The sequence below is a fragment of the Corapipo altera genome, unplaced genomic scaffold (genome assembly GCF_003945725.1).
Source record: "Corapipo altera isolate COAL_440 unplaced genomic scaffold, ASM394572v1 24b, whole genome shotgun sequence".
NCBI lineage: Eukaryota > Metazoa > Chordata > Aves > Passeriformes > Pipridae > Corapipo > Corapipo altera.
The window spans coordinates 651,236-677,264 of record NW_020884888.1 but is presented as its reverse complement, the minus strand read 5'-3'; the positions used below and the strand labels follow the sequence as shown (position 1 = coordinate 677,264).

General features: G+C 36.8%; 1 protein-coding gene across 8 annotated transcripts in view; it reads right to left on the bottom strand.

The window, feature by feature from the left end:
* Nucleotides 1–25,603, bottom strand: part of ZNF236 (zinc finger protein 236) — a 73,637-nt gene extending 48,034 nt beyond the window's left edge. For 4 of the 8 annotated variants that reach the window (XM_027643947.1, XM_027643948.1, XM_027643951.1 and 1 more), the window contains exons 1-8: nt 25,417–25,601; nt 15,895–16,037; nt 14,299–14,463; nt 11,856–12,034; nt 8,619–8,743; nt 5,208–5,380; nt 2,393–2,539; nt 465–536 (exon numbers count right to left, since the gene is read on the bottom strand). In XM_027643947.1, the coding sequence (XP_027499748.1) occupies nt 465–536; nt 2,393–2,539; nt 5,208–5,380; nt 8,619–8,743; nt 11,856–12,034; nt 14,299–14,463; nt 15,895–16,037; nt 25,417–25,477 (1,065 nt within the window). In that variant the 5' untranslated portion in view covers nt 25,478–25,601. Of the gene's footprint in view, nt 1–464; nt 537–2,392; nt 2,540–5,207; nt 5,381–8,618; nt 8,744–11,855; nt 12,035–14,298; nt 14,464–15,894; nt 16,038–17,498; nt 17,526–24,899; nt 25,122–25,416 lie in introns of those variants that run through there. The other 4 variants (XM_027643953.1, XM_027643952.1, XM_027643950.1 and 1 more) reach the window with 3 other exon arrangements.
* Between the last annotated feature and the right edge of the window lie 426 nt (nt 25,604–26,029).

Sequence of the window (26,029 nt, the reverse complement as noted above, 5' to 3'; positions counted from 1 at the left end):
TCCACAGCTCGTCCTGAACCCCACAGTTCCACTGCTGTCCAAATTCCAACCAGCTCAACCATTATGAACACAACTCCTTTCCTCTAACCCAAACCATGGTATCCATGCAAAGTAAAGGCAGAGGGGTAGGACAATCCAATATTTTTAAGAGTCCTTACTTGCTTCTGGTCCTTTTATACAAAAGAGTGTTTGGCTCCATTTTGAAGAGCTATTGAACAGAATTATATGTAAAATCATAACTGTGTAAACAAATGAGGGAATACAATCCATCCAAGACCTATTCTGTCTCTACATAACCAGCTGCATTCACTAAAGAGCTTCTCTTCACATGTTAGCTGGTCAACTTATCACAGAGGATCACTGCATATCATTTTTCACCAGTTAAATGAAAATTTACAGAATTCTGTAAAGTTTCTCCCACTTCTAGTCTTGACACACAAATGTGACAAAAACTTTACACTTACATTCTTCCATTTGTTATCAACAGGTTGCAAAAGATTAGCAGGGGATGTTGTTAAAGGTTGGGTGACAGGGTCCTACAAAGAAATGAAAATAAAGTATTTTAAACCTTTGTCAAAAACAAGAAAAACATGACTAACATAATGCAGAAAAGTGTTACAGTTCATTTTCCCAGAAAAATGAACTGAGACTGAGAGAAACAAAAGTACACAAAATCACCATCACTGCTTCATAGTTTATATACATTAAATAAACACAAGTTACAGAAACCAATACCTTATCTATAAGTAGTGATCCAGAAAAAGAAAAATAACAGCCTTACAGTAACCATAATTTACAAGATGTACTCATGTACCACACAAGAGTGCATTCTTTGGTAGCACAGCTTCTCAGGAAGCTTCAGCTTTTGGAATGTGTACTTAATAAGGACATAATCACTGCCTATCCCCAGGTACATAACAAGGGATGACAGAGCCTATTGCAAACTTCAGAATAGAATAATTATACTGGAAATTTGTTGCTAAAGCAGCTCTGCAAGTTTTGAGCAGAATGAAGGCCAGTTCTAATCAAAGAATGCTAGCACTAACCTAATAATGTGTCAGCTTTCTAAAGCAATAAAAAAATACAAATAATTGAGTATCTGCAGTTTCAGATAAGAAGTTACAAATAAAAAGCACAATGTTCTCTAATATGCAACTGCCACATCATTTATTATCTCTGCTCTCCCTTGTTAAACTTCTTGACATCTCTTTTTAGAGAGAGACTTTTTCCTCCCTTCTCTCTCTTTGCTTATATTATTGCATGGAGGTGTATTTGCTGTACTGTTTCATGGAAGCAGAGAAGTATGCATGCAGCAAAGATAACAACACACTGTTGTAATATCAATATGCTAGGCAAATGCAAAATATTTAAGCAAAACAAAACAATAAGAACACAGCTAGCCGGGGAAAACAAACATGAGATAGTATAAAGAAATTCTCTACCATCCTGCTTTTAAGATTAGGCTTGTGAATGCAGAAATGCACAAAAAGACAGAGAATATAAGTACTTGCAATCAAATAGGCCACATTAGCCTTCTTTTAATGAATTAACATGAAGAAGGAAATGGCATCTAAAAAAATGGTGCTCCAAACATTACTAGACAGTTGTTTTCAAAATGATACAGTTGCATAATGAAGCTGAGACTTCAAATTTTAACCCTCCTCTTCGAAGACTGGTCTTGTTTGTGACCCACTGAACATTAAAGTCGGGAATGAAGCAAAACAGAGTGGAATAAAGGTAGAAAAGGCAGTTCTATTCAAAGAAAAAAAAAGTACTATGATAAATTAAATATACACTGGCTCAAAAAATAGAATAATCTTCTGAAATCAGAAGCATTTTCTGAATTTTAGCTGTATCTGGGTAAAGAAAGAAAAACATCCAGTACTCTCAATAAAGCTATAGTTATGCTTTCTAATCTGCCATGTAAGAAGTTAACATTTAAAACAAATTACTGGAAACACACAGAAGGATCCATTATGTATTCACTAGGTTTATATAAACAATTTCTGAAAATGTGTGGCAACTAATACATTATTTCAATAGTTCTAAATTTCACTGTTACACTTAAACTTCCCCATTAGTTTTACATTATCTGGGAGGTTAACATAATCTGTAAGGACCAGAATTATATTTTACTTAGTTTTAGAATTGAACTGTTGTATTTTCAACCAAATCCTCAAATTGTAAATCCCTTTTTGCATATACTTTGCCAATTTACATTTTCCCAACATTTAATCCTGAAAATTAATACCAGAAATCACACAAAACATGAAAAAGACAAAAGAAGCTACACGTCTAGAAGTTCTAATCTATCCAAAGAATTATTGGAATTAAGATATAGACCTGATGAAACTCTCAAAGGCATTTTCACAATATACCAAACAAAACTTACTGCTGTAACATGAGATACATCTGTTGAAGCACTTGCAGAATTCTGTGGACCACCCATGTGCATCTTGCTGATATGTGTATTTAAACTACCCAAGCTTTTGAAGACACAGCTACATTCTGTACAGTTGTATGTAGGGCCATTCTTCACCTTAAAAATAAAAAAAACCACAAAAAATTTAAGTAATTTTCCCCCACATTTACCAAGTATATGTTTCATTATTTATCCATATAACAAATATACTGTGGGACTATGAGAGTAAAATGGTTTAATTTTTTCAAGTTACTGATGAAATTAATCTGGTATATCTTGGATATCAAATCAATTGTAATCTACGTGCATGACTATAACTGCCTATTACCACTTCTCAATGTTGGGAAGCACCAGATAGCACAACAAATCTCATCTGGCAAATGATACTGCAGACTTTTCCCTCTTTACAATTTCTTACTGTCCCACACTTAGAAGCAAAACTGAAATGCAACTTTATCAATTAAGATGTGTCAGAAGATGAAACATCGTACATAACACAAAAGGTCATTCTGAAATACAAAGACAAAAAAATGCAGACAAAACCAACACAGTGAAGGGCAGGGAAGTTTAATATGTAGTTTGAACTAAATTAAAACACACAGAATAAGAAAGTGACCAGCAACAATTTGTTTGGGACTTTCAGACCAAGGCATTAAGGTAATTAAAACAGCTAAATTTGCAGAGTTCAACCTTCCTCACTTCCCCTTCTCAAACTATCACAGCAGTAATAGTCAGTGTAGGACTTGCAATATAAAGGGAGCAACAAAGTATTCAAAAGAAAACACACTGAAGTACTTGCAATATAGTATGGTATTTTGTATTTTTTGACACTGACCTGTTAACAAGACTTTCAAAAAGAGACATCAAGTAATAAAATACTGCTACAACTCAACAGAGTTGTAGCCTTACAAAATGAGAACAGCCTCTAATTCATTATCACCTGTTATGTTATTTTGTAATTGTCTCAGGATAAAACAAAGAATTCATAGAATTCCATGCATGCTTGAAGAAAACACAGCAAAACCAAGAAAGAAAAAAAAAATTAAAAAAAAAATCAATAAATTACCCAAAGCTAAAATGTAGGCTCAGGACCACAGAAGCACAGGATGTGATCAAGAGGTAGAATTTTATTTAAAGCACCTTATCCCACAGCTTGTTTCTTTCTTACAGAAAAACTGAGTAACAGAGAAAAAAGTAAAAAATATTTTTTACTTCATCCCTAACAATCTTGTTTGGAAAAAGTCAATGTAAATTATGTAATCAATGATATCAACGTTGATGTATTTTTTTATGTAGCAAAAGCTATCACATACAGGGAGCTGTGAACTCTGAAAACGACTAGTCACACAAGATACAGAATCAATCAGGTTGGAGAAGACCTTTGAGATCCTGAAGTCTAACCTTAATGTCCAAACACCATCCTGTCAACCAGACTATGGCACTAAGTGCCATGTTCAGTCTTCCTTAAACACCTCTAGGTATGGTGACTTCAATGGAAATCCCATTCCAATGCCTAATCACCCTTTCTGTGACAAAATTCTTCCTAATATCCAACCTAAACCTCCCCTGGTACAGCTTGAGGCTACGTCCCCTTGTTCTATCACTAGTTACCTGGGAGAAGAGACCAACCCCACCTGGCTACAACCTCCTTTCAAGTACTTGTAGAGACTGATAAGGTGCCCCTGAGCCTCTTCTTCTCCAGGCTAAACAATCCCAGCTCCCTCAGGCACTCCTCATAGGACCTGTGCTCCAGATCCTTCACATGCTTGACTGCCCTTCTCTGGACTCACTCCAGCACCTCAATGTCCTTCCTGAACTGAAGGGTCCAGAACTGGACACAGGACTCAGAGTTGTATGATTTAATATAACCAAGTGTAATACAAACTACTAAGATATATCCATATACTAAGGCATATCCTAAAAGGAATAAATTAACACGCTAAAAAATCCTTAGTAAAAAAAAATCCTCAAAATATCTACCGTTGTAACACAAAAATGGAAAATGGGAACACAAATCTTGGACAGAGTTAGGGGAAGAGTGAGAACAGAGATGCTATTCTGCACCCATGAAAAAGAAAAAGGGCAAAAAAAGCTGCCTCTATTACTTCATACCTTACAAATCAAAACTAGGTCCCTTTCTATGGGTATTTCCAACCAAAAATCACTAAAGTCAGTAAGGAAATTACTGAACAAAGTTGCACAGTCTATGTTGCTCAGAAGATTGTATTACTTTATCATAGCAGTACCTTTTGAATCTAAAAACCTGTCTATCACAGGGAAGAACAATAGGCATAAAGAGATCTGAGACAATAAATTTTATCTTATTCTACAATTTTCTTCTACCTGTAACCAAAAAACTCCTGAAAAAGACTTCAAGACATATACTTCAAAGACAAATGGCAAGTAAACTCTACGATGGAGTTAGTGGGTTTGGCCTTGAAATTTTTCACCATTTTCTGCTTTGATGCTTTTGGCTTACTTTCATCTGAACCTAGTCCTCATTCTCCCAGGACAGACACAGGTACATTTTTATACACCTAAACCCACTACTTTCTAATCTATCCGTGTACTGAAAAGACAATGGCAAATGAAGGTTTTGCTACTTCTCCTAAGTACACATTTATTGAGATCAAGCAATTTAGGAAAGCTTGCTGGTCAAACCAGCAAACTACAATCTATACTACAGCAGTAAATCTATACTGGCTGTAGACAGCACTGGAGTGCACAGGAACAGCAACAATTGAACAGGACATGTCAGTACCAAGGCATAATTAATTGTATTTACCTCTGAATGCACTCTCTGTATGTGCGACTGCAGATTGCCTTTCTGGGAAAAGGCTGCAGGACAAAAGGCACAGGCGTGGGGCTTCTCCCCTGTGTGCTTGATCATGTGAGTCTGCAGAGCTCCCTTCTGGTTAAAGGCTTTCCCACACTCGCTGCATTTGAATGGTCTTTCACCTACAGGGGGGAAAGGGAAGAGGAGGAAGAGGAGCATGAGGAGCTTCCAATAAGCGTTAGCAGTTTCCTGTATTTAAATGAAAAATTGTAGCAGCTAAAATATAACCTTGCCTAGAGACATCTGTACATACATGCAAACACATTTTATTAGTGGGTTTTCAAGGAAAATTGTTTACCTCAGCCACCAACCTCAGCACCTACTCTGATGACAATGTAGCCTTACGAAAAAGTTTTGTGAACTAGCTGATGGCTATCAGTTAAAATGGCTAAAATGAAGGAAATCTATACAAAGCAATTATTTAGAATAGATTCTCTCGACTTGTGGTTTGGAAGATCTCAGAAGCTGTTACGCAAAATCACTGGAGGAAAAAAAAAAGGGGGGGAAAGAAAAGAAACAACAAACCCACATACATCAGTCTTGTATACCAAATCATATAGAATGCATATATCTCCACTGAAACAGAGGGACCAGAAGGTAAATGGACAGTAATAAATAAGTATCAAAAATTTAACCTTTAGTTTAAAAATCAAAAAGTCTTACAGTAATACTGTAGACGATGGCCTATGGTTCCCACTCCCCAAAAAATATTAACAGTCGTTCACTCTTTACAACCATCTACTGAAAATATGCAATAAAATATTATATGAGATATCATACAATCCCGTCCAGAAAATAATTTTAAGACTCTGAATGCTCATATTGCTATTGAACATCAAACAAAAGCTAGGCAATACAGTTACAGGAATGCTCTGCCACAATTTCCCAATTTTGGTGATCTCAGTGTTGCACATTCTTCCAGTTATTTGTACATTCACAGATTAGGCGTGAAAAACTGCGCAGAAATCGTAGGTGACCAGAACATAAGAGAACTGTGTAAACAGATTACAATGCTACATATTTTAAACATACAGATACTAAGAATAAATTTCAGTTTCTTACAAACGTGTCTTAATTGACTACTGGGAACTTCTGCTATGAACTCAGTATTACCCTTTTTTCCTTTTAATTAAATAGTTTAGCTGAGGTAACTCCAAGACCTTGAAACCATTGCCTTTGCAAATTTCTTTAGCAAAATCATTACAAGCATTCTGTACATTATGTCTGCTACACCAGTAAGTACTACCATGCACTAAAGATAACGCACATTAAAACAGTTGTAATATATATTTTTATATGACTTCTAGTTATATAGCTGTAATTACATCTACTTTACACTTATTAATTACTAATTAAATTCACGTTGTCTGGAATAAAGGTAGCTATTGTTTGAAATAGATTACAAGCATTTAACTCACTGAAGGAATGTATGTTTTCTGTTCTGCTGCTTATGGGTTTTGAAGATGCTTTAAGATCTGTTTAGTTTTTAAGACAAAGAACATTGATTCACATCTTGAAATACAATGACAAAATTCCTGCTGGGCTTTCATAGGTAAAAGGTTTAGCTTCCACTAAGAGCTGGTGGACACAGAGAAGTATTGCTTCAGGTTAAGTGTGCCTATTTAAGTAAATCTCATTATAGAAACTAAATCTTAATTCCACTGTGGAAATGTGGAATTTCTGTACTCCTCAAGTATAACTTAATAAAACACAGATTGAGAGCGGGACTGAGGGGCTTATTACTTAGATATTAGTATGGGAATTCCAGTCTCTGAGACTTAATTTTTTTTCCCAAAAGGGTGTAAGTGCTTGAAATGACTAGTTACGAACAAAAAATAGTATTGCAAATTAAGACACTAATGTAATGCTGCACATGTAGCACAGACAGGCTCTTTCAACAATTAAAAACTTGGGGATTCTAAATTCTTTACAGTAGAGTTGTCCTTTCCTACATAGTTACAGTACCTCAAGATACCACAAAGATTGTCTGCAGGTTCAGAATAATAAAGTAATTCACAAATTAAATGAGCATTTGCTAGCTACTTGGAACTTAAAATTATCTACTGTCATGTGCAGATTGGGACTGCATTTTCTGTCTCTGGTTTCCCAGTAGACAAATGTCTTTTTATTCTTCCAAAGAACCATTAATGCCCTTGAACTTCTTGAAGCTTTAAAGAAGCATCCTTAACCAACTATAACCTTGTTTCTTTAATTTCAACTAGAATAAGCTAAAATAATGTATCAAATACAGTCAAGACTCTAAAATACTCAATTTTCGCTGACCTTTTTCGGGTATTTGTTTGAAGCAATTTTTTAAAAGTAGGTACAAGGGTGACCTCTTGTGTTACTATTCTATAACTGGATCTGTTGAACTTAAAAAGATTCTTAAGAAAGAGTCATGCAATGGTATTTTTATTTCTCCTCGGTAAACAAAGCCATTCTTGTAAATAGCAACTCATCACATCTCTGCCTGAAATGACTGTTAATACAAACAACATTGCACACTTACGTAACTGCATATTTGAACTAGCTAAAAACTAGACAAACAGCAATTAATTCAATATATATGAAAAATACATACATATTGCATAGCACTGAAACACCTCCAACAAAGGTTCTTTATAAAGCAGAATTCCTGCTATACTATGCATAGCTGGTCAAAACTTAAGAACTATTCCCTTAGTCGTCTGTAAACTTCAAAAACTTTTATTTTATGCTTGGTCTTTTTCAATTATTTCAATTGCTTAAGGGTTAAGCGTGCACATATTTATGACAGCAATTTAGAAAAAACCATTTGCTATTCATTCTGGACATCTGAACAGCCACTTGCACTTCTTCAATTACCAAAATTACAATCTAGGCTTATCGCATCCCAAGATCATTTTGCAATTTCAAATAAATCAATTTAAAAACAAATGTAAGGCCACTATTTTAGTAGTATTATTAATTCTTATGCACTTCCACTCTTTTTGGGATAGTAAATTTTAGAACCTGCTCTCTAGAGTATGTAAGATCTTACTTGGAGTAGCTGACTCACCCTTGCCTAGTGATTCACATTTTAGGGCTCATTGAAACTGCAAGTACCAAAACTGATATTTGGTAAAAAATGAAACCTATACAGTACTTTAATGTTTTTAACTGTTTCCGATTATATGAACAGAAATTTTAAAAGCATATAAATTTGCTAAGCAGAGGAAAATAAAAAAAGTTTATTTTAAACCAACAGGTAACAGCATCTAATGAGTGAAATGTATTGATAGCATTTGAGGTCCCAACAGGGAGAAAAAGACTAGCATTTCACAGGTTAACTGAATTTTGTAAAACAAATGCAAATTAAAATAATTACTTCCACAGCCTTACCTGTGTGTATTCTAACATGTCGTGTTAACTGACTTGGTTTCTGGAACGTCTTTCCACAGTGAGGACAGGAATAGGTAAACCCACTTCTGTCAATGTTTCTGTTGTAAGATCTAGTATTTGATACTCTGTCATTAAAAAAAACAATTAAATAATTTTAATATGAAGCATTACTTTAATGATTTTATTTTAACCCATCATTTTTAGCATAGTGTAAACTTGATAACAACATACAGTATCAGCTGCAACAGTGAAAAACCAAAGTCTATAATGATACTAAAAGAACAACGCAATCAGGTTTTCTCTAGGGACCTGCACGCACCAAGAATTTTAGTTATTTCTGTAATAAAAATGGATACACCCTAGAGGCTCTCTGGAGACATTTTCAGAGTAAATTCTGCCAGAAGTATACAGTGACTTCACAAATATTATTTTCATGGGAACTTTCAACTCTGTGCAACTCTGCTTCTTTTGCCTGAACACAGCAAGTCCTTTATTCTTAACTAGAATACAAAAATCCCACGAATTTGAGTCTCAATGCACTTGCTGAAGTCTATAAGGAGCAAGGTAACAATTTAACAACTCAAATACTCACCCCTGCCCCTGAAACACAAATCATACTCTCCACAGAACCATAGATGATATAAATCCCCCAAATTCATTTCTCTATAAATCAAACTAACTAGTTTAAATGGCTGCTGAGAAATGTCAACAGCAATGTGGAAAACTGACTGAAAAAAAAAAAAGGAAAAACCCTAGATTTTGCAGACCATCACAACAACTCAGGAAAACAAGCAGAAGCCACAAGGCAGCAGGCAAACCAGTACAGTATTGAGAGCATTCAATTATCTTCCATACTGCCTGAGTAACAACACCTATACATTAACCCAGCTTCTCAGTACTGCTTAAGTCTAGCTGATATTAAACAATTTTAAATACCAGGTGTTTTTATGAACAACTGAAAGAATTTGCTAATGTGGAGCTAATGGTGTGCAAAGCACACCACCACACTGAAAGACAAGTTGTATAATAGAAAAAAATAGCAGGGAAGTAATAGTCTGTGTATAACACAAGAAATCATTAAACTTCTCAAATGCTGCATCTTTCCACTCTAGGAGAACACAGATGTTCAGTGTATATTTAAAGGAAAGCACATTTTCCCTTCCAATGACTTAAAAAAAACTACATGTATTTTTAAAGTCCTTTTATAATCTTAAAGAATGAGCACAGTGTAGGTAATATATTTTAATTTTACATATTAACTATATCTACTAAAATTTTAAAAAGTATCCAGAATAAGTCAACTGAAAACTGAAGATAAGGAGGGAGAACAACACAGATGTTACAACCTCTTCTTTTCACCTCAAGACAGATCTAGACCAGCCTGATTGTCAGAATGCATTCTTTGATGAGCAACGTGTCCTAACTGTATCTGCAGCACTTTTAAGAACAAAAATAATATCTGATTTGGAGGCAGTTGTAGGGACAATCACTAAAGATCAGATCATCTTCTAAATTACTTCATCATTTAGAGACAGAATGACCATTTTCTTTTCAGTAAAAGCTGGATACTGAATTTAAATTAGTATTAAATTTAAATTTAAAAACTTCATAATAGTCTGAATACAAATGATTCAGAGAACTATTACCTTTTTGGCAATGAAAGTGCATCTGCTCTATGAAAAAAACTTAAAGGAACAAAGCTCTTCATAATTTTAAATCCTAAAAAATCTCTGAAGCTTATTTTACACTGAAAAACAGTAGTCAAATTGATGTGTGTCTTTGAACTTTAAATACACACTACATAACTGAGTTAGACCAAATATTAACATTTCGTAATTCATTAATTAATCTTTTCACATTCAACAATAAAATCTGAATTTCCACATTTTTCCTTTCAAAATTATTTCTGTGAAACACAGGTCTGAGCTGCATTAGCTTTGTGACGAACTGGAGCGGGAACACTGCATCAAGTCATTAACCCTGCTCATATACATGGGTTGTATTGGTACTGCTGGTTAAAGGACAGCACAGCACCAGTACAGACAGTAGTTTATGGAACAAAACTGCAACATGTTTCTACATCTGAATTGGTAAATAAGATGAATGTCATATAAGAAAGTTCTGAATCCAGAAATAATCCATGCTTAGGAAAATAAACAAATGATCATGAAGCACTTAGATGTCTTTTATGTCAGCACGGGGCACACATAATACTCTCTCAAAATCACAACCATCATATTATATTCACTCTATTCTTTATTCATCCTAACATCTCTACACAGGAGATGTCCACAACAAGAATGACTTTTGTATGCAATATGGTACATTTATATAACCCAATACAAACATAACTTGATTCTTCAAACCCTTAAATTTCTGTTTGCAAATGGAAATCTACAACAATACCTTTTTCAACCTTCTGGAACACAACTACTAAGATCTTAAAACCTGTATCATCTGCTAACAAAGAGAACTGGAAACAGCAAGTATTTCTTGTCTAGGTAATTTTCCCCATCTGTTTTTTACAGAAACTGAGAAAAGATTAAAAGAGAAATCACTAGTTAAGACTTTCTTAATATATAAACTAAACCAATAGAACTAAGTTTTTCTTCCTTCTAACTTAAAAAAATTCTTGCATTCTTAAAAGTAAAGTTAAACTAGAGAGCTGAAAGAAAGGACAGAACAAATATCCACCAAGAATAAGAACAGCATTTGTCAGGGCTCTTTTTTTACCTTCATTTCGTGCTTTTTCAGATTTACAAGAAACTCATGGGAGGTTGTGATGAGGACCACTTGCAAAAAAAGATTAAACTGAAATGAACAACTTTGCTTTGCAGAAGGCAATCATGAGAACTTTTGTCATTAAAATAAAGGCTATGCAAAATTAATATACATTTGCTTCAATGTACTGCTATTAGCCTTTAAAATCATAAACACACTTCAAAAAACCACTTTGCATCAGAAAAACTTCACCCACGTTTACAAACAGCTAGCAGATGAAATATGCTTAGTATGTGTGCCTAAATACAAAAACGAGGGAGAAAAAAGGCCTCCAAAAATAACCAACTTTAGCAAAGTTTTAAAAAGCAAATGCCATTTCATAGTAGCATACCAAAGAAAAGAAATTATCTGCATCAATCATGGTATTTTGCTGACTAGAAATGCTATTCCTGCTTTTCCCAGCTATTACCATAAAACTAGCATCTGCTCATTTTGTTACAATCCCGTGATCGTCACCTTATTTTATAGTGAGTTTTCATGTGCTCCTTTAGCTGTGAGGAAGTTTCAAATTCCTTTTTGCAAGATTTGCAGCTGTGGGTCCTGCTGCCTGCCAATTCTTGACGATGTTCTTCCATGTGTATGGACAGCTGACTCTGTAAAGTGAATTCATCTCCACACTCTGAACAGATAAGATTCTGAGAGAGATAATAGACACTGATTTTTAAAAATACTCCCAAAGAGCAGTACTCACACAAGCTTTGCTCAAGCAGATTAATGTATCCTTCTATGGACATTGTCAGCTGGAAGCAAGCAGTAATAAAAGTATACAGTAAAAAAAGTTTATGAGTCCCATAATATAAACCATGAACAATAATCACTGTAAGATTATATTAATATTTATATTTGAAGAAACTCCACTGAAACCGAATTCTGAATAAAGTTCACATGGCAGCAGAAGCAAGCACTTCAGTACCATCATCACCACTCCCTTGGTAGGTTGATTCAAGACACACAGAAACTTATCTCAGTGCCATTACACTATGGTCGACAAACATTTGTAAGAAATACTACTTTCTAACCACAAGCATTTTAAGCGTAGAGTCAGGGACTTCTCACTTTTACTGGTTAAAATTATATTTTTAAACAGTAATCCTACCACAGTTAGTACTGAATTTTCTTAAGGTATCTTCACAGAAAAGCTGACAGAAATCAATAGGGACACATAATACTTCTGACAGATAACCCATTAATTTTATAGCAGTGTTAAACACACCATTTTCCAGTTATATTATTATTCCATGACATGTACAATGGAAATTATACTTCTGATGTTTAATGCAAAACTATTGCCACCTCTCTGAAATTCAGAGGCAGAATCAAAGTCAAATATTGTTTCAATGAAAACTAAAAGCTCTTGACTTCCTTTTGCTTTACAAAATCCTTAATTTTTATTTCTCATTCTATCTTTATTTTACAAAATCTAAGCTGAGAGTTAAGCTTAAATGTCTAAAAATATCCATTATCTCTGTTAAATGTTCCTCATTGGTGTGCCTAAATAACTTCAGACATCAATAACTTCAGATCATCAATAACCTCTGCTTCAAGCTCAAATTCCAGATCTCCTACAGATTCTAGGCAAAAGTACTGGGCAAGTTATTCCTGCAGTTCTCTGTGAATTGTTACATTCATCTCTGTTTCATCATAAAATTATTGAGCATTATAAGAATACATTCATCAGCAATTGAAAGGTACTCATATTTTTATAAATTCAAGCTGCAGATTGAATTTTAAATTAGAAGGCATCACACAGCCTATTCTTCTGACATCTGCACCAAGCATAAAAATCAGAGCTGCTGAAGTGCATGAAAAATCACTTAGTGGCAGAAATTAATATCAAAAATCACTCTCAGGTGTCTTTCTTGATGCTTAGTTTCCTTAATCTGATGTTTTTAGCCATTTATAAATCAAGTTTCCTTAATAATACCCATTAAGCCATGTATCATTATAGATACATTAACATGCAACAAAATTGTACTCAAGTCTATTTAACTTGGCTGTGTATGTGACAAAATGTGAACTAAAACATGATTAAAGAAGGAATACAATCTCTACACATGGTATACCCTGCCTGGATTAGACAAGTATAAACAGGCCTATTATCCCAAACTTAGTGGTCAGAACTGCTGCAAAGCTGTCTGCAGTTGGCATGGAGAAATATACCACTGTTAGGTTTATGATTAGAAGCCAGATGATAACAGTGGTTTAACTCCAATTCTCCAACATAAAGTGTAAGTTTAAAAAAAGCCTTCATGGGGGAAGGAGCAATTACTTGATTGAAAACTTGGTATTTTGGGCAGTGCAATCAACTCCAGCAACTGCAATAATGCAGTAATGCCTATAAAGTGTGCAAAACACCACTAGGTATTAACTGTTTGCTAAGAATTCAACCAACGCCTTATAAAAATGGAAAACTAAATTTTGAGAGGGAAAGAAACACGAAGCACTCTGAAGCGAAACCACCACTCAAAAACAGAAGTGGGAGTTGTAGATAAGGGAACAACTTCATCTATTTCTATAGATGGTGAGAGTGCCTCACCATGACATCTGCCATCAAACACAATCACCCAGATTATTACATGTGGGCTTATGTAGATGAAGTCACAGAAATATCTTCAAAATAAAAGTATTTGTAAAATAACCAATCAGTTAATATTTATATATATGTCAAACATGCACAGATTCTCTTTGTTAACAAAGACATGACGGGAACACTTAGTTATATCCAGCTTATTAATTTTTGTAACTATTATTAAAACAGACTCCCCACTAAAAGTTTTTTATTTCTTTTGAATCAAATAATTTATTCACTCCTCCAATCTAAAGCATACAGGTAGGGGATTAAATACAACTATTACGACATGTCTTTTCAAAATTTAAGTTATGATGTTTAATGAATTACCTCCTCTTTCTCATGTAGCATTATATGAGCTTTCAGACTGGCTACTCTGGAGAATTTCTTGTTGCACACAGGACACGTAGGATCTTCGCCATTGTGAGTACATTTATGAAGTGTCAAGTTGAATTCAACATTAAATGACATCGGACACTGGTCACATCGGTGAGGCTGTTTGTTAAAATCACAAAAATAAAGACAAAATTCAGTCTTCCCATAAATTACATATACCCTGAGTGACACATACAACCATATAAATCAAAATGTTAAAAATAGAAGAGCAGTTCAAGTACCTACATATGATAATGATCCTTAACAATACCAATCTTAATTATTTTATCTCCTTTGCATCTCACTACTGAAGATACAAATATAGCATTTCAAGAGCATATGGGGAAAGAAAGCAGGAGAATTAAGTAAAGTAGAGGTTCAAAACTGAGACTATCCGAGGAGAATAAAGTTAGCAGTAGAGAGGAAAAAGCAGGAGATGGAGATATATTTTCCTACTTTAACTGTGATCATGATTCACCCAGAGGGTGCTGGAACAGGCTCCCCAGGGAAGTGATGACAGCACCAAGCCTAACAGACTTCAAGAAGCATTTGGACAACACTCTCAGGCACATGGGGTGATTCTTGGGGCTGTCTTGAGCCTCAGAGATCCTTGTGGATCCCTTCCAAATCGGGATATTCTATGATTCTATGAAATCTTCATAAGCAAAATTAATAATCGAAACAGCAAAACAGTTTATACTAGGATTGACTGCTCTTCAGTTGGTATCTGCACAATCAGTTTTCATTTTTTAAGAGCACCTTCACTTCTAGCTATAAAAGCTCTTACATAACTATGCAATAGCATGGTTTTAACAGTCATATATCAACTTTACAACATTGAATCTTCTCTAAGTTGTTCTTTGTATACATAAATTATCTCAAAGTGCTACATTTTGTAAAAATTAATCTGTATGTACAACTACCTCAAAAAGTAATAAAATTATTTTTCTGTCACATGTAAGTAGTTCTAGCTTTGTGAAACAGAAAACAAGGAAAAGAAATTAAATGCTTCATATTAGAGATGCAACCTGTGGCAAAAGTTTCATTTAAAAAGTCAGTCCAGTCTTAACCACATATCTGTATTTTTCCTCATTCTTTCCTAAATTTGATTTGTAAGCACCTAAAATGATGACATTAATCTACTGCCTAATACATACATACTAAATTAGTTTATTAGTGAGGTCCAGTTAATCAATATAAGTATTATTTTCTTTTTACTGTTAATATATAGAATCACTTTGAAAATCTGATTGAAAGAAACCTATACACTTCCTCATCTACCTGAATATTTTATAAGTCAAAGAAAATAGCTAAAATTAAAAATTACTGATCTGGAAACAGCAATCTAGCTAAACAACATCAAAGTAAGGTCCTGTCTCAAAGGAAACATGAGAAAACATGAAAGAGAAGAAACTTAATTGAGGTCCCCAAGTAGTAATTTTTAGTGGTGTGACTAAAAAAATGGAAAAGATGTCTTGTGTTAGCTTTACCTGACAGTTTATGAAAATATCATTATACATTGGGTATATATATATCTACTAGAATTCATACCTTGTCATTTTGCTCATGATCCCTCATATGGCGCTGGAACTGAGTCTCTTTTGGAAAAGACAGCAAACAAATCTCACACTTATGCAAGTTAGGTACTTGGTAGGGAAAATTTCCGTTCTCTATATTCGGTGTCAGAACATCATCTACAAAACAACAATCAAAACATTTGTATAAAATCATATTTCATCTACTTATAATTTATTGTAAAAAACAAATTTTTTGAAGCAGAAGCTATTTCAGCTCCTCTAAGATTTTGACTTATACAACACTCTAAATTCAAGAGATCTTGCAGATATCAGGCATAAACATTACTGCTTTCATTGACAACAGATCAACCATATATATCCATACTACCAGTTGCTAAAAAGATAAACAATCACCTTTTCCTAGTAATTTGAAATAAATTCTTCCTCTGCTTCATAAACACCCATCAAATTTGCAACAGAATAAAACTATGCCAGATACACCAGGGATGTGTAAGATACAGAGAAGGGTTGCTTTTAATAATATTACATCACGCGTTTCTAAGACTTGTAAAAATTACACAGTCAGTAGTTCTGAATATACAAGTTTTCCGCCCTCCATCACTTCTCTCTCTTTTTTTTTCTTAAGACAAATTTGGACGTCTTTTCTTTCTTCTACACTTGGCAATGTAAAACCTTTATTAAAACCTATATTAAAACTTTTAGAGTTGTAAAACCAACACCACTGTTTCAAATAGCTGAGAGAGAGGCAATAAACTGGAAGTCAAACTGTGTACACATTAAGTCAGTGAAGAAAGAGATGTATTTTTCTTTAAACAGACTCAGTCTAAGCCCATACAGTTTTCTTGGTTTGAACTCCTAAAATCACATAACTTTGGATATACAAGTTCCAAGCTTCTATATCCTCTTGTTCAAATGGCCAAAGTCAAACATATAAATACTTTACGATATACAGAAAATATTAATCCAACTAAGTTAAACACATTTTACATTTGAGAAGATACTGTATTACTACAGAAGTTATCTTTATTTAAGAATAACTTGAAGAAAAGCAATTGGCAGAAGGACTTATTATATCGTTCAAAGCAGTATTATTAAAATGAAAATAAAAACTGATTGACTTGTTCTGCAGGTTAGGAACACCGAAGTGAAAAAATTCACAGAATTCAGTTTCAAACATTCCTACAGCTCCAACTACATCAACAACAGAACACAAAAAGAAGGGAACATTGATTTTGTTATCTAGACATATGAGGCCTGATGTTTCTCTTTAAGTCAGTACTTTCCACCATGAACATAAGAATTAGGCACAGGAAGTAACAACAGAGTAGAAGTTTACAGCATTCTGTTTACATTTCCTCAGAGGAAATCAAAGGTTACAATTCATAATGTATTTCTGCTCAGTACTGCACCCACTTCAAAGTTCTGTCTCATTCACCACAACATTTATAAGCGAGGGGGAAAAAAAAAAAAATCAGTACCTTATATCCTGACCATATTTTTTGCTTGCTAAAATTCTTAAGAATAAGCTTTAAAAGCTTGTAGTTGAGGAAGCTGTAGGAAACATTTCAGCACAATATATTTTGGGCAAGAAGTAAAAACAATGTCCTAGGGACTTACACTTCCCATTTCTGGACCAAGATGCCCAATTAACTTCTGCTTTGCAAAGTTTAGTTATAAAGTATTTCTCTGTAACAGGAAGATGTAAGTACCACAAATATTTATCATGTGTAAACTTAACCTAGTGCATCCTTTAATGGACTCTCAGCTGTACATTCACAGTATATGCAGACACTACCAATAACAACCCTGAAATGGTCACATTTCTTCAATAACTAAAAATCACAGCTTTAACTAAAAGACACAGTCCTTTAAGCATCCTTGTGATAAATACCCCTGAGTTGAATAAAGGACACAAAATCAGTTTCTGTAAATACTGACAGGACAAGAGATGCGGAAGAAAAATCTACTCTGATACTTGGGCTATACGAAAACTCCTTTCCCCTAGAAAAAGGAGTAAATGTTCAACCCCATGAAAGCCTGACCTCTCACTTTAAATTGACAGCTGAAAAATGATCCAATCCATGACTTTAGAAAGGCCTTCAAGCCTTCTCCTTCAACCAAAGAGATTATTATCTTTAAAGTCACTCTTAAGATCAAAGACACTGGACAATATACAAAAACAATGCCTAAGCAATTGAAGTAGCTAAAGTGTAACACCGACATCAAAGGTGCTAACTTTGAAACACAGAAAAAGCAACATGCTCACTAGTGTCTGAATAACATTACTAAATGACACCGGTTTTCATTCAACAACGTTTCTAGGTATCATTTTCATTAAAATGTGTATCATATCTGTAATATCGACTGTAACACTGATTAATCTACAGGCTGTGAATTTTCTTCTGGAATTCAAGAAGAGTTTAATTATATAATGAAAAATCAAATATCTTGTGATGTCTCAACAGAATTTGATGACTAAATTTCTATGAAATCATACCACCTGATTGCAGAGATATACAAGAAGACAGTACTTCAGCTTTTCTTTAAAAAGACAGAAATTATTAACATTAAATCGGAAAGAGGTAACAAGATAGAAAAAAACAGGAAAGACACTGTCAATTAAAATTAACAAGCAAGTGAGCTATATTTTGACTTTTCAGGTAGCACTCGGATTCATGAAGTATGGCTTGAGTCTGCCTTCATTTCTACGTGAAAATGAAACAACAGTTTGACAAAGTTTTTTGTTAGAATTAGTATCCAGATGAAGCCTTTACGCTGATACCTCTATCATAAAAGTCAAAGTAATAACCTAAAATACTGTATTTTAGATAAATCACCATAAAACAATCTTTCCTTATATTAGACGAAAAAGTGCTTTTAGACATATCAACTTGGATCATGAAACAAGCCAACCACTGCAAAATACTGAACCTATCCTAAAGGCCAATATTTTTGAATACCAAAAAACCATGTAGGTTATGTCAGTTCAAGAAGCTGGCAGTGGGGTATGGACCCTGTACTTTTAAATGCCCTGAGAAATTTGTTAATTGAAAAAACCCCACAACAATTCTAATCGTTCTCTCTGTACCAAAGGGAAACAAAATGAAGATAGTGACATACCTGACACAGTGTTTAATGGACACAATTCATCATTTATCATATTATGAAGCACATAATAAATAGATAATATGACGCTTATGTTCTCAGAAAAATATAAGTATTAGGTACAAGAATTAAGCAATCTATTTATTGTCAGACATACTCTGGCAGATGAAGACAGAAGTCTGCTGTCTACTAATGAACTAACTGAATGCCATTCAAGCCAGCAATACAGAACTAAAAATTTGAGAGTTTAGTTCAAGAAGACATTAACTCATTAAACACATAATGTCAGCATAATCACACAAAAAACTGTCATGTTCTTAGTAGAGAGAAGCTACTTAGTGGTATCATAGACACATACAGAGAAAACAAAACTACTATCAGAGTAACAAACCCTTAGAAAAAACAAGTGATTCTTTCAGATCTGCATGGTATAACAAATAATAAACCTCCCTAAACAGGTGCAAAACTTAAAACTACCATTTATTAATATGAACTGGAAACAGTGCAGAAGTTACTGTCACTTACTACTTTTTTTCCAGTTTGCATATTAGTCTGGCTGCAACATAAATCAACCTTATTACATCACAGCCTGAGAGAGACAGTCAAGTATCAAAACAATTAAACAGGGAGTACTTAGCTCATTATGCACTGCCAAACACATTTTTGCCTGTATGTACTTTCAAATATATTTTTGTCTGTATCCTTACAGTTTGTCCAAAGTGCCCATAGATAGCAGAATCAGATTTCTGAAGTACCTATCAATGATAATGAACTTTCAGTTTAAAGATAGTCTTATTTAAATACTCTTAATGTTACAACCTGTAATTTCTATTTTAAATTTATTGTCCCTCACAGAGCAGCAGCAATCACTTTGGGTCAACTCAGCTGTGACACAGCCTTCACCAACACTTGACCTCGGGAGTTGAGTCAGCAAGCAGGTGCTCTCTGCTATAAGCCACTGACGACAACTCAGCGTGGAAGGGGGAAGACAGAATAAGAGCACTCCAAGCCATCCCCTCCTTATGTAAGCAGCACTGTGCCTCATGGCAGCCTGCAGTCCTCTCTGCAAGGCGCAGATGGACTCATTCAGCTGTGAATGCAGCACAACCTTATTAGATCTCTAATAACCTCCTCGCATCTGACTGAGAGGACACTGTGAATAAAGCGCTCAAGCTTGTGAAATTTGTGGATGAAAATTTGTCACTGAAGTTAAATGGCAGCTGGCAAGCCTAGGGACAAAAGGGTCTGACCCTATCAAAACCTATTTACTAATTTATGAGTGAAAAGAAAGTGGTAGGACAAGAGAACAAAACAGGGATGGCAACACTGACATTTCCTCATACTACACTTGAACTCATAGAACGCAAATGATAATGAATCATTAAAACATTTTGCCTGGTTCTGCAATCATAAAAGAAACAGTTTACTTTAAATTTAGCTCAGTACTCTTAAACCAAAACAGAAGTCATTCCTTGTGACTTCTGATGGGAAGAGAAGGGGAGAGACTAACTCTCAGTCCACGTATCAAACCAAAGACCAGAAATCAATCAAGATTGGCTTGTATAAGACAAGGTAGTTTTATTATGTTTTGGTCAACATACAATCAGGAATGTAAAGTACTACCAGTCCAGACACTTGGCTTCCAGGAGTGCACTGCTGGGATGGACATCCAGGGGCCAATCACTCAGCATGTGCCAACATAAAGCAGCTGCACTCCTTTCAGGAGCAGACAATTCCAGACATTGCACAGCTACATTAATGCACTGCAGCAGCAGAGGAGCCTGACAGGACATGGAATTAACAGCTCCATCATAGCTGGTTAGATACTAAATGGATTGCATTGGGTCTGGCTGGGATGGAGTCAACTTCCTTCCTATCAGCTGTGTTTAAAATCTGTGACTAAAGGCAAACATTTGCCTTTGCATCACTTGGTTGGGCTTTTTTGTTGGACGGTGATTCAACTGGCTTACGGGATTTTTTGGTTTGGTTTGGGGTTTTTACCTTTTTCTTTTTTACCTTTCTTTTTTTTTAAAACTTTATTTACTAAACTGTCTTCATCTCAACCTACAAGCTTTTTCTTGCTCTTGCCATTCCTGTTCTCTCTCTCACCCTACTGCAAGAGAAAGTGAACCAGTGGCTGGAGCGTGTTTCATGGCTGGCCAAGGACAACCCAGCACACAGATACACCATCCACATCATCCTAATCTACACAGATAACTGAAAATATTGGCATTTCCCTAACCAACTTCAACAGCTTCATCTGCCATTCAGGTAAACACTGTCATATTTATTGTTAAATACTCCAAAACAGGAGTTATACTTTTTTCCCACAGTTGCATATGAATATACCAAGCCACCGTTTTTCAGCTGTTTGTTTTTACATGATTTGGATATCTCCTGGTTGAGACCATGACCCTTAGCTGTGCCCAGCCACGACAGTGTTAACAGAAACTTCTGAATGAAGTCAATGATTTACTACATGATCATCCTTCTCCCAGGGAGTGAACAAAATCCAACTGCAGCAAAAAACCTCATAAGAAAGACATGAGAGGTCTCAAATAGAAACTTTAATTATATCTGGAAGCACTTAATGCATATGAATAAATGAGCTATGAAGGTATCAGCACAAGTGCAACAGGGAATAAGATTTCTGCAATTGGCAGAAAGCTACAGAGAAGGGACAGAACAAGGGCTGAAGTTATCACAGAGACAGAACTTAAACACAAGTCATTCAACTGCATAATAACTTGGGAAAAGACACACACATTTCAAGTATAGTGAGGATCTAATGTGGAATTTAAGCACACCAGTGTGATCCAAGTTTATCATCATCTCCCTAAGACCCAACACAACCCCCCGTAAATAACCACAGATTTTCTTACTGCAGAATAGTGAGATGGCCAAACAACAGTATCTCTATTAAAATCTAACTATTATCTTTTCTAAGGTAAAAGCTTGGGCAGTTGTCCTTCTGTATGTTTTAAAAAAGAATTACCTATTTAAAAGATTTAGAGCACATCACATAAGCAGTACCTCAATCTCTTTATTCTTGCCTGCAAGACATGACTCCCCTATTCTCTTCTTGTCACTCAAAGGTCACCACATAAAACCCTAATACACAACTACTAAAATAATCTACATAACAAAAATTTGGTAAGACTTCACTGGGGAGTTCAAGTTTCAATTTTTTTCAGTAATACAAAAGTGGAATGTAAAGCCTCCAAACTGACCTTCTCCTAATTCAATACACTCACACCATAAATGATGCAAACAAAATACAACCAGCTCTGCAGAGCTATGTCATCTTCTTTGTTTCTCAGCTTTGTGTATTTAATATTTAGCATTCTTCATATGGAAATCTGTTACAATTCAGGCCTCCTGAAGGCACAATATACTCAAGTTTTAACTGCACTCATAAAAGAATTCAGCTCAAACTTGCGCAAAAGTGGCCTTTGGGTTTAATATGTGACATACACTCTAGGCCTAAAAAACGCTTCAGTATGTCCTGAAATATTTCATTTTGCTGTTCAAAGAATTCCTCCTCTGCTATCTGAAAAAGATCTCATAGTCATGAAAGTCAAAACTGCTCATTTCATGTTGCTGCTATTCAGTGACAAACATCACAGGTACAACAGAAAGAACCTCCCTACAGAAGAAGACTCCACAACTTCCTTCTGTAACCAATGCCAGTGCTCAGTCACCCTCACACTGAAAAAGTGTTTCCTTATGCTCAGACAGAACCTCCCCTTTTTTGGTTTGTGCCCAGAGAAGTCAAATTGAACAGTTCAATTGAGATTAAAAAAAAAAGAAGAAATCATTGCAAAATGGTTTTGGGGAAACACTACAATGCCAAAAAAAGGTTATCTTAGAATAGCAGTTATTGAGGTCACGATATTATTTTGACTGTTGTTGCCCAGAGTTCATTTTTTTATCCAACATATTTAATTTTCCTAGAACAAAGAACTTGTTCTAGTCTTTGACATGCATGGCAGTTGAAGAAGTCTAAAGGAAGCTGTGTCACATTACTGATTCACCTTTATTTTCTCTCAAAGATGCATTACCAGAAACATACAGACTGTACAACTACAGAGCACCACTTCTCTTTCATGATACACATCAGCATAACAAGGCTGTAAGAATTCCAAGGACCACACTAAAAAAGAACCTAAAAATGTACAATTTCCTAAGTAAAAGATACGAAATTTATTTTTGCAAACAGCTATTTTCTAAAAAAAAAAAATCCCCCTGCTAAAAGCGAAGCCTATGCTTCAGTTGTACAACTAGTTTTCAAAGTTTGTCAGTCTGTATCTGAAAGGGACAAACAGCCAAACGTCCTCAGAACATAAAATTCCTTAATTCAAGCTGTCCTGTTCAGCTAGAGCTTCCTCATTCATGACCTTCTTTTGTCACACAGAAGTGTAGGAAAAAACATGACACTTTCCAACACTGACTTTGCTGTTTTCCCAAACTACTGAAATCCCAAGGACTAAAGACACCAGAATCCACAAAATTTGCCTATATAGGAACAGCCACTGCAGTTACAGATGTCTCTGAATCCTCATGGTAGCCCTGCACCCTGTGATAAACCGCTGTCTGCGAACTACCTCTGTGAAACGATTTCGTTAGTAAATGAGCAAATTTCTTTCAAAAGAAATAAATACATGAAAAATACGAAATGTGATGAAACTCACATTAAGTCTTGGCAGCCATACACACCTCTTACCATAGGAAGAGCCTAAGATCAAGATCCAACTACAAGCAAAATGAACAGTTACTAGGAACTTTTTCTGGACAGTCTGTCTCAGTTTTGGTCTTTTTCTCATTCATGCATCATGCCATTACTACAGGAGCTTATGCATGTATGACATGTGTAACCTTTCAAGAACTACCAGAAAATTAAGTAGATCTTTGTGTTCAAGTAAACTTTAAAAATGCCCAAACTTACAACCTCCAAAATATAACAGCAGAAATTCTTTGGGATTGTCTTTATATGCTTATTCCTTAGTGATCAAAAGCTGAGATAAATGGCCCCAACAGAAGCAACAACAAAAAAACCCCAAACCAAAACAAAAAAACCAAAACAACAACCAAAAACCCCCACTTCTGACAGGAACCTGTGGCCCATTCAGCTTTCCATACTGTAGAAAACATTTTATCCAACTTCCCAACATTCACCTAACAGCACAGCAATTCTTTTTTGCCTGTCAGCACACTTCAATCCTACAAAAAAAAATATTCCACAGAAGGCTCACCTACACGTTCCCCTTGCAGAGCCAGAGCTCATCTGCAAGCATTGGGAAAACCAGACATTCTAAATATATTCTGAAAATATTAATTGACTTTTTATGACTGAAATAACCACAGTATTCAGACGCTTTATGAAATCTCACTCTGTTCTACCTATTGAAAAAAATATAACCCCCCCCAAAATCTACTGTTAAGTGCTTGTGCTGAAGGAAAAGCCACAGATAAGGGTTTCAGGCCTACCTGAAACACAGTGCTTTTGCAGTTTGTGGGCCTTAATCAGATACTGCTCACAGAACCCCAGTAACATCAGCAGAAATGAACTGCACAAAAGAGCCATAAAACTCACCATCTACCAACTACTGTCAGAAAAAACCCCCCATCAAACCAATCCTGCCCTGAAGTACTGTCCAGTCATCGACAACAGTAAAACGCAATCAAAAATTTTTAAATCGAAGACTAATATATGTTCGGGAAAGAAAATCAGGGGGGTTTTTTTGGTGGTTTTTGTTTGGTTTGGTTTGTTTTTGTTTTTGTTTTTTTTTTTTTTACACATATACTCACAAACAACACAACTACAAGGATGTTTTTTAAGGCCCCAAAACAAATCAAAAAAAAAAAAAAAGAACAACTTTCTCCTTGAAAATCAGAGAAGTGGACGAGTTAAACCTCATTTTCCATTTGTTTATCATCCTTTATTAGAAGCTCTCGTTAGTGTGGCCGGAGGGAGGAGGCGAGGGAAAAGAGCGGCGGAAGGAGCCGGAGCCTTCCCGTCCTGCCGGCCGCCAGGCGGACCGGGCTCTTCCCCCGGCCCTTCCCGCCGGGCCCGGCGCCGGGACCGCATCGCGGGAGGAGGAGGAGGAGAACGAGGAGGAGGAGGAGGACGGCCAGGGCCGAGAACCCTCCTCCAGCGGCCTCCACAGCCACGGCCCTGCTTCGCGGGCAGGAGGCAGCTGGACGAGGCCCGCCCCGGCCCCGCTCCGCCGCTGCCCGCCCGGTATCATTCCGCAGGGCCGGGCCCGACTCCCTCCCCTCTCCTCTCCTCCCCTCCGCCCGCCCGCCTGTACCCTCGCACAATAGACCCGGCCTTCCTCCCCCATATCCGGGGACTATATGCGCAGCCCGCGGAGGCTTCTCGCCTCCCACCCCCGGGCGCGGGTCGCGCCCGCCCGGCCGCACTCGTTACCTGCCTCGGCGCCGGGCTCGCCACTCTCCCCGCCGGGCTCAGGGGGCCGCCCCCTCGGCATGGCCGCCCCCTCCTCCCCGTCCCTCCCGCCCCCCTGGCGCACGCACACACAGACACTTGGAACGGCGGCGGGGGGGGCGGGAAGGAGGGGCGGGGACGAGCGGGCGGGCCCGGCCCTATACAGGGTCGGCGGGGGGCGGACGGCAGCGCTCCCGGCGGGGGCGCGGGCGGGGGGCGAGCGGGGCGGCGGCGAACTCACGGCAGGGCCGGGCGGGGGGCACGGGCGGGTGAGGGGCGGCGGCGGCACACAGTGCGCATGCGGCCGCGGTCGGGGGGGGGGCAGGTCGGTACATCCGGGTGTGGTGGCGGGCGGGGCCGGGATGGCGCCCGGCGGAGCTGGAGTGTGGTGGGGAGGGAGCCGGTGCCGGATGGGGTCTCCGCGCCTCCCGAGCGCCGGGCTTGGCACACCGGGTCTGCCTGCGTGTGGCTCCAGCAGGAGCGTCCCACCCGGACGCGTTGCTGTGTCGCCTGCTCTATGTGACCCTGCGTTGGCAGGAGGGTTGGACTTGGATGATCTCCAGAGGGCATTCCAACGCTAACAATTCTGTGGTGT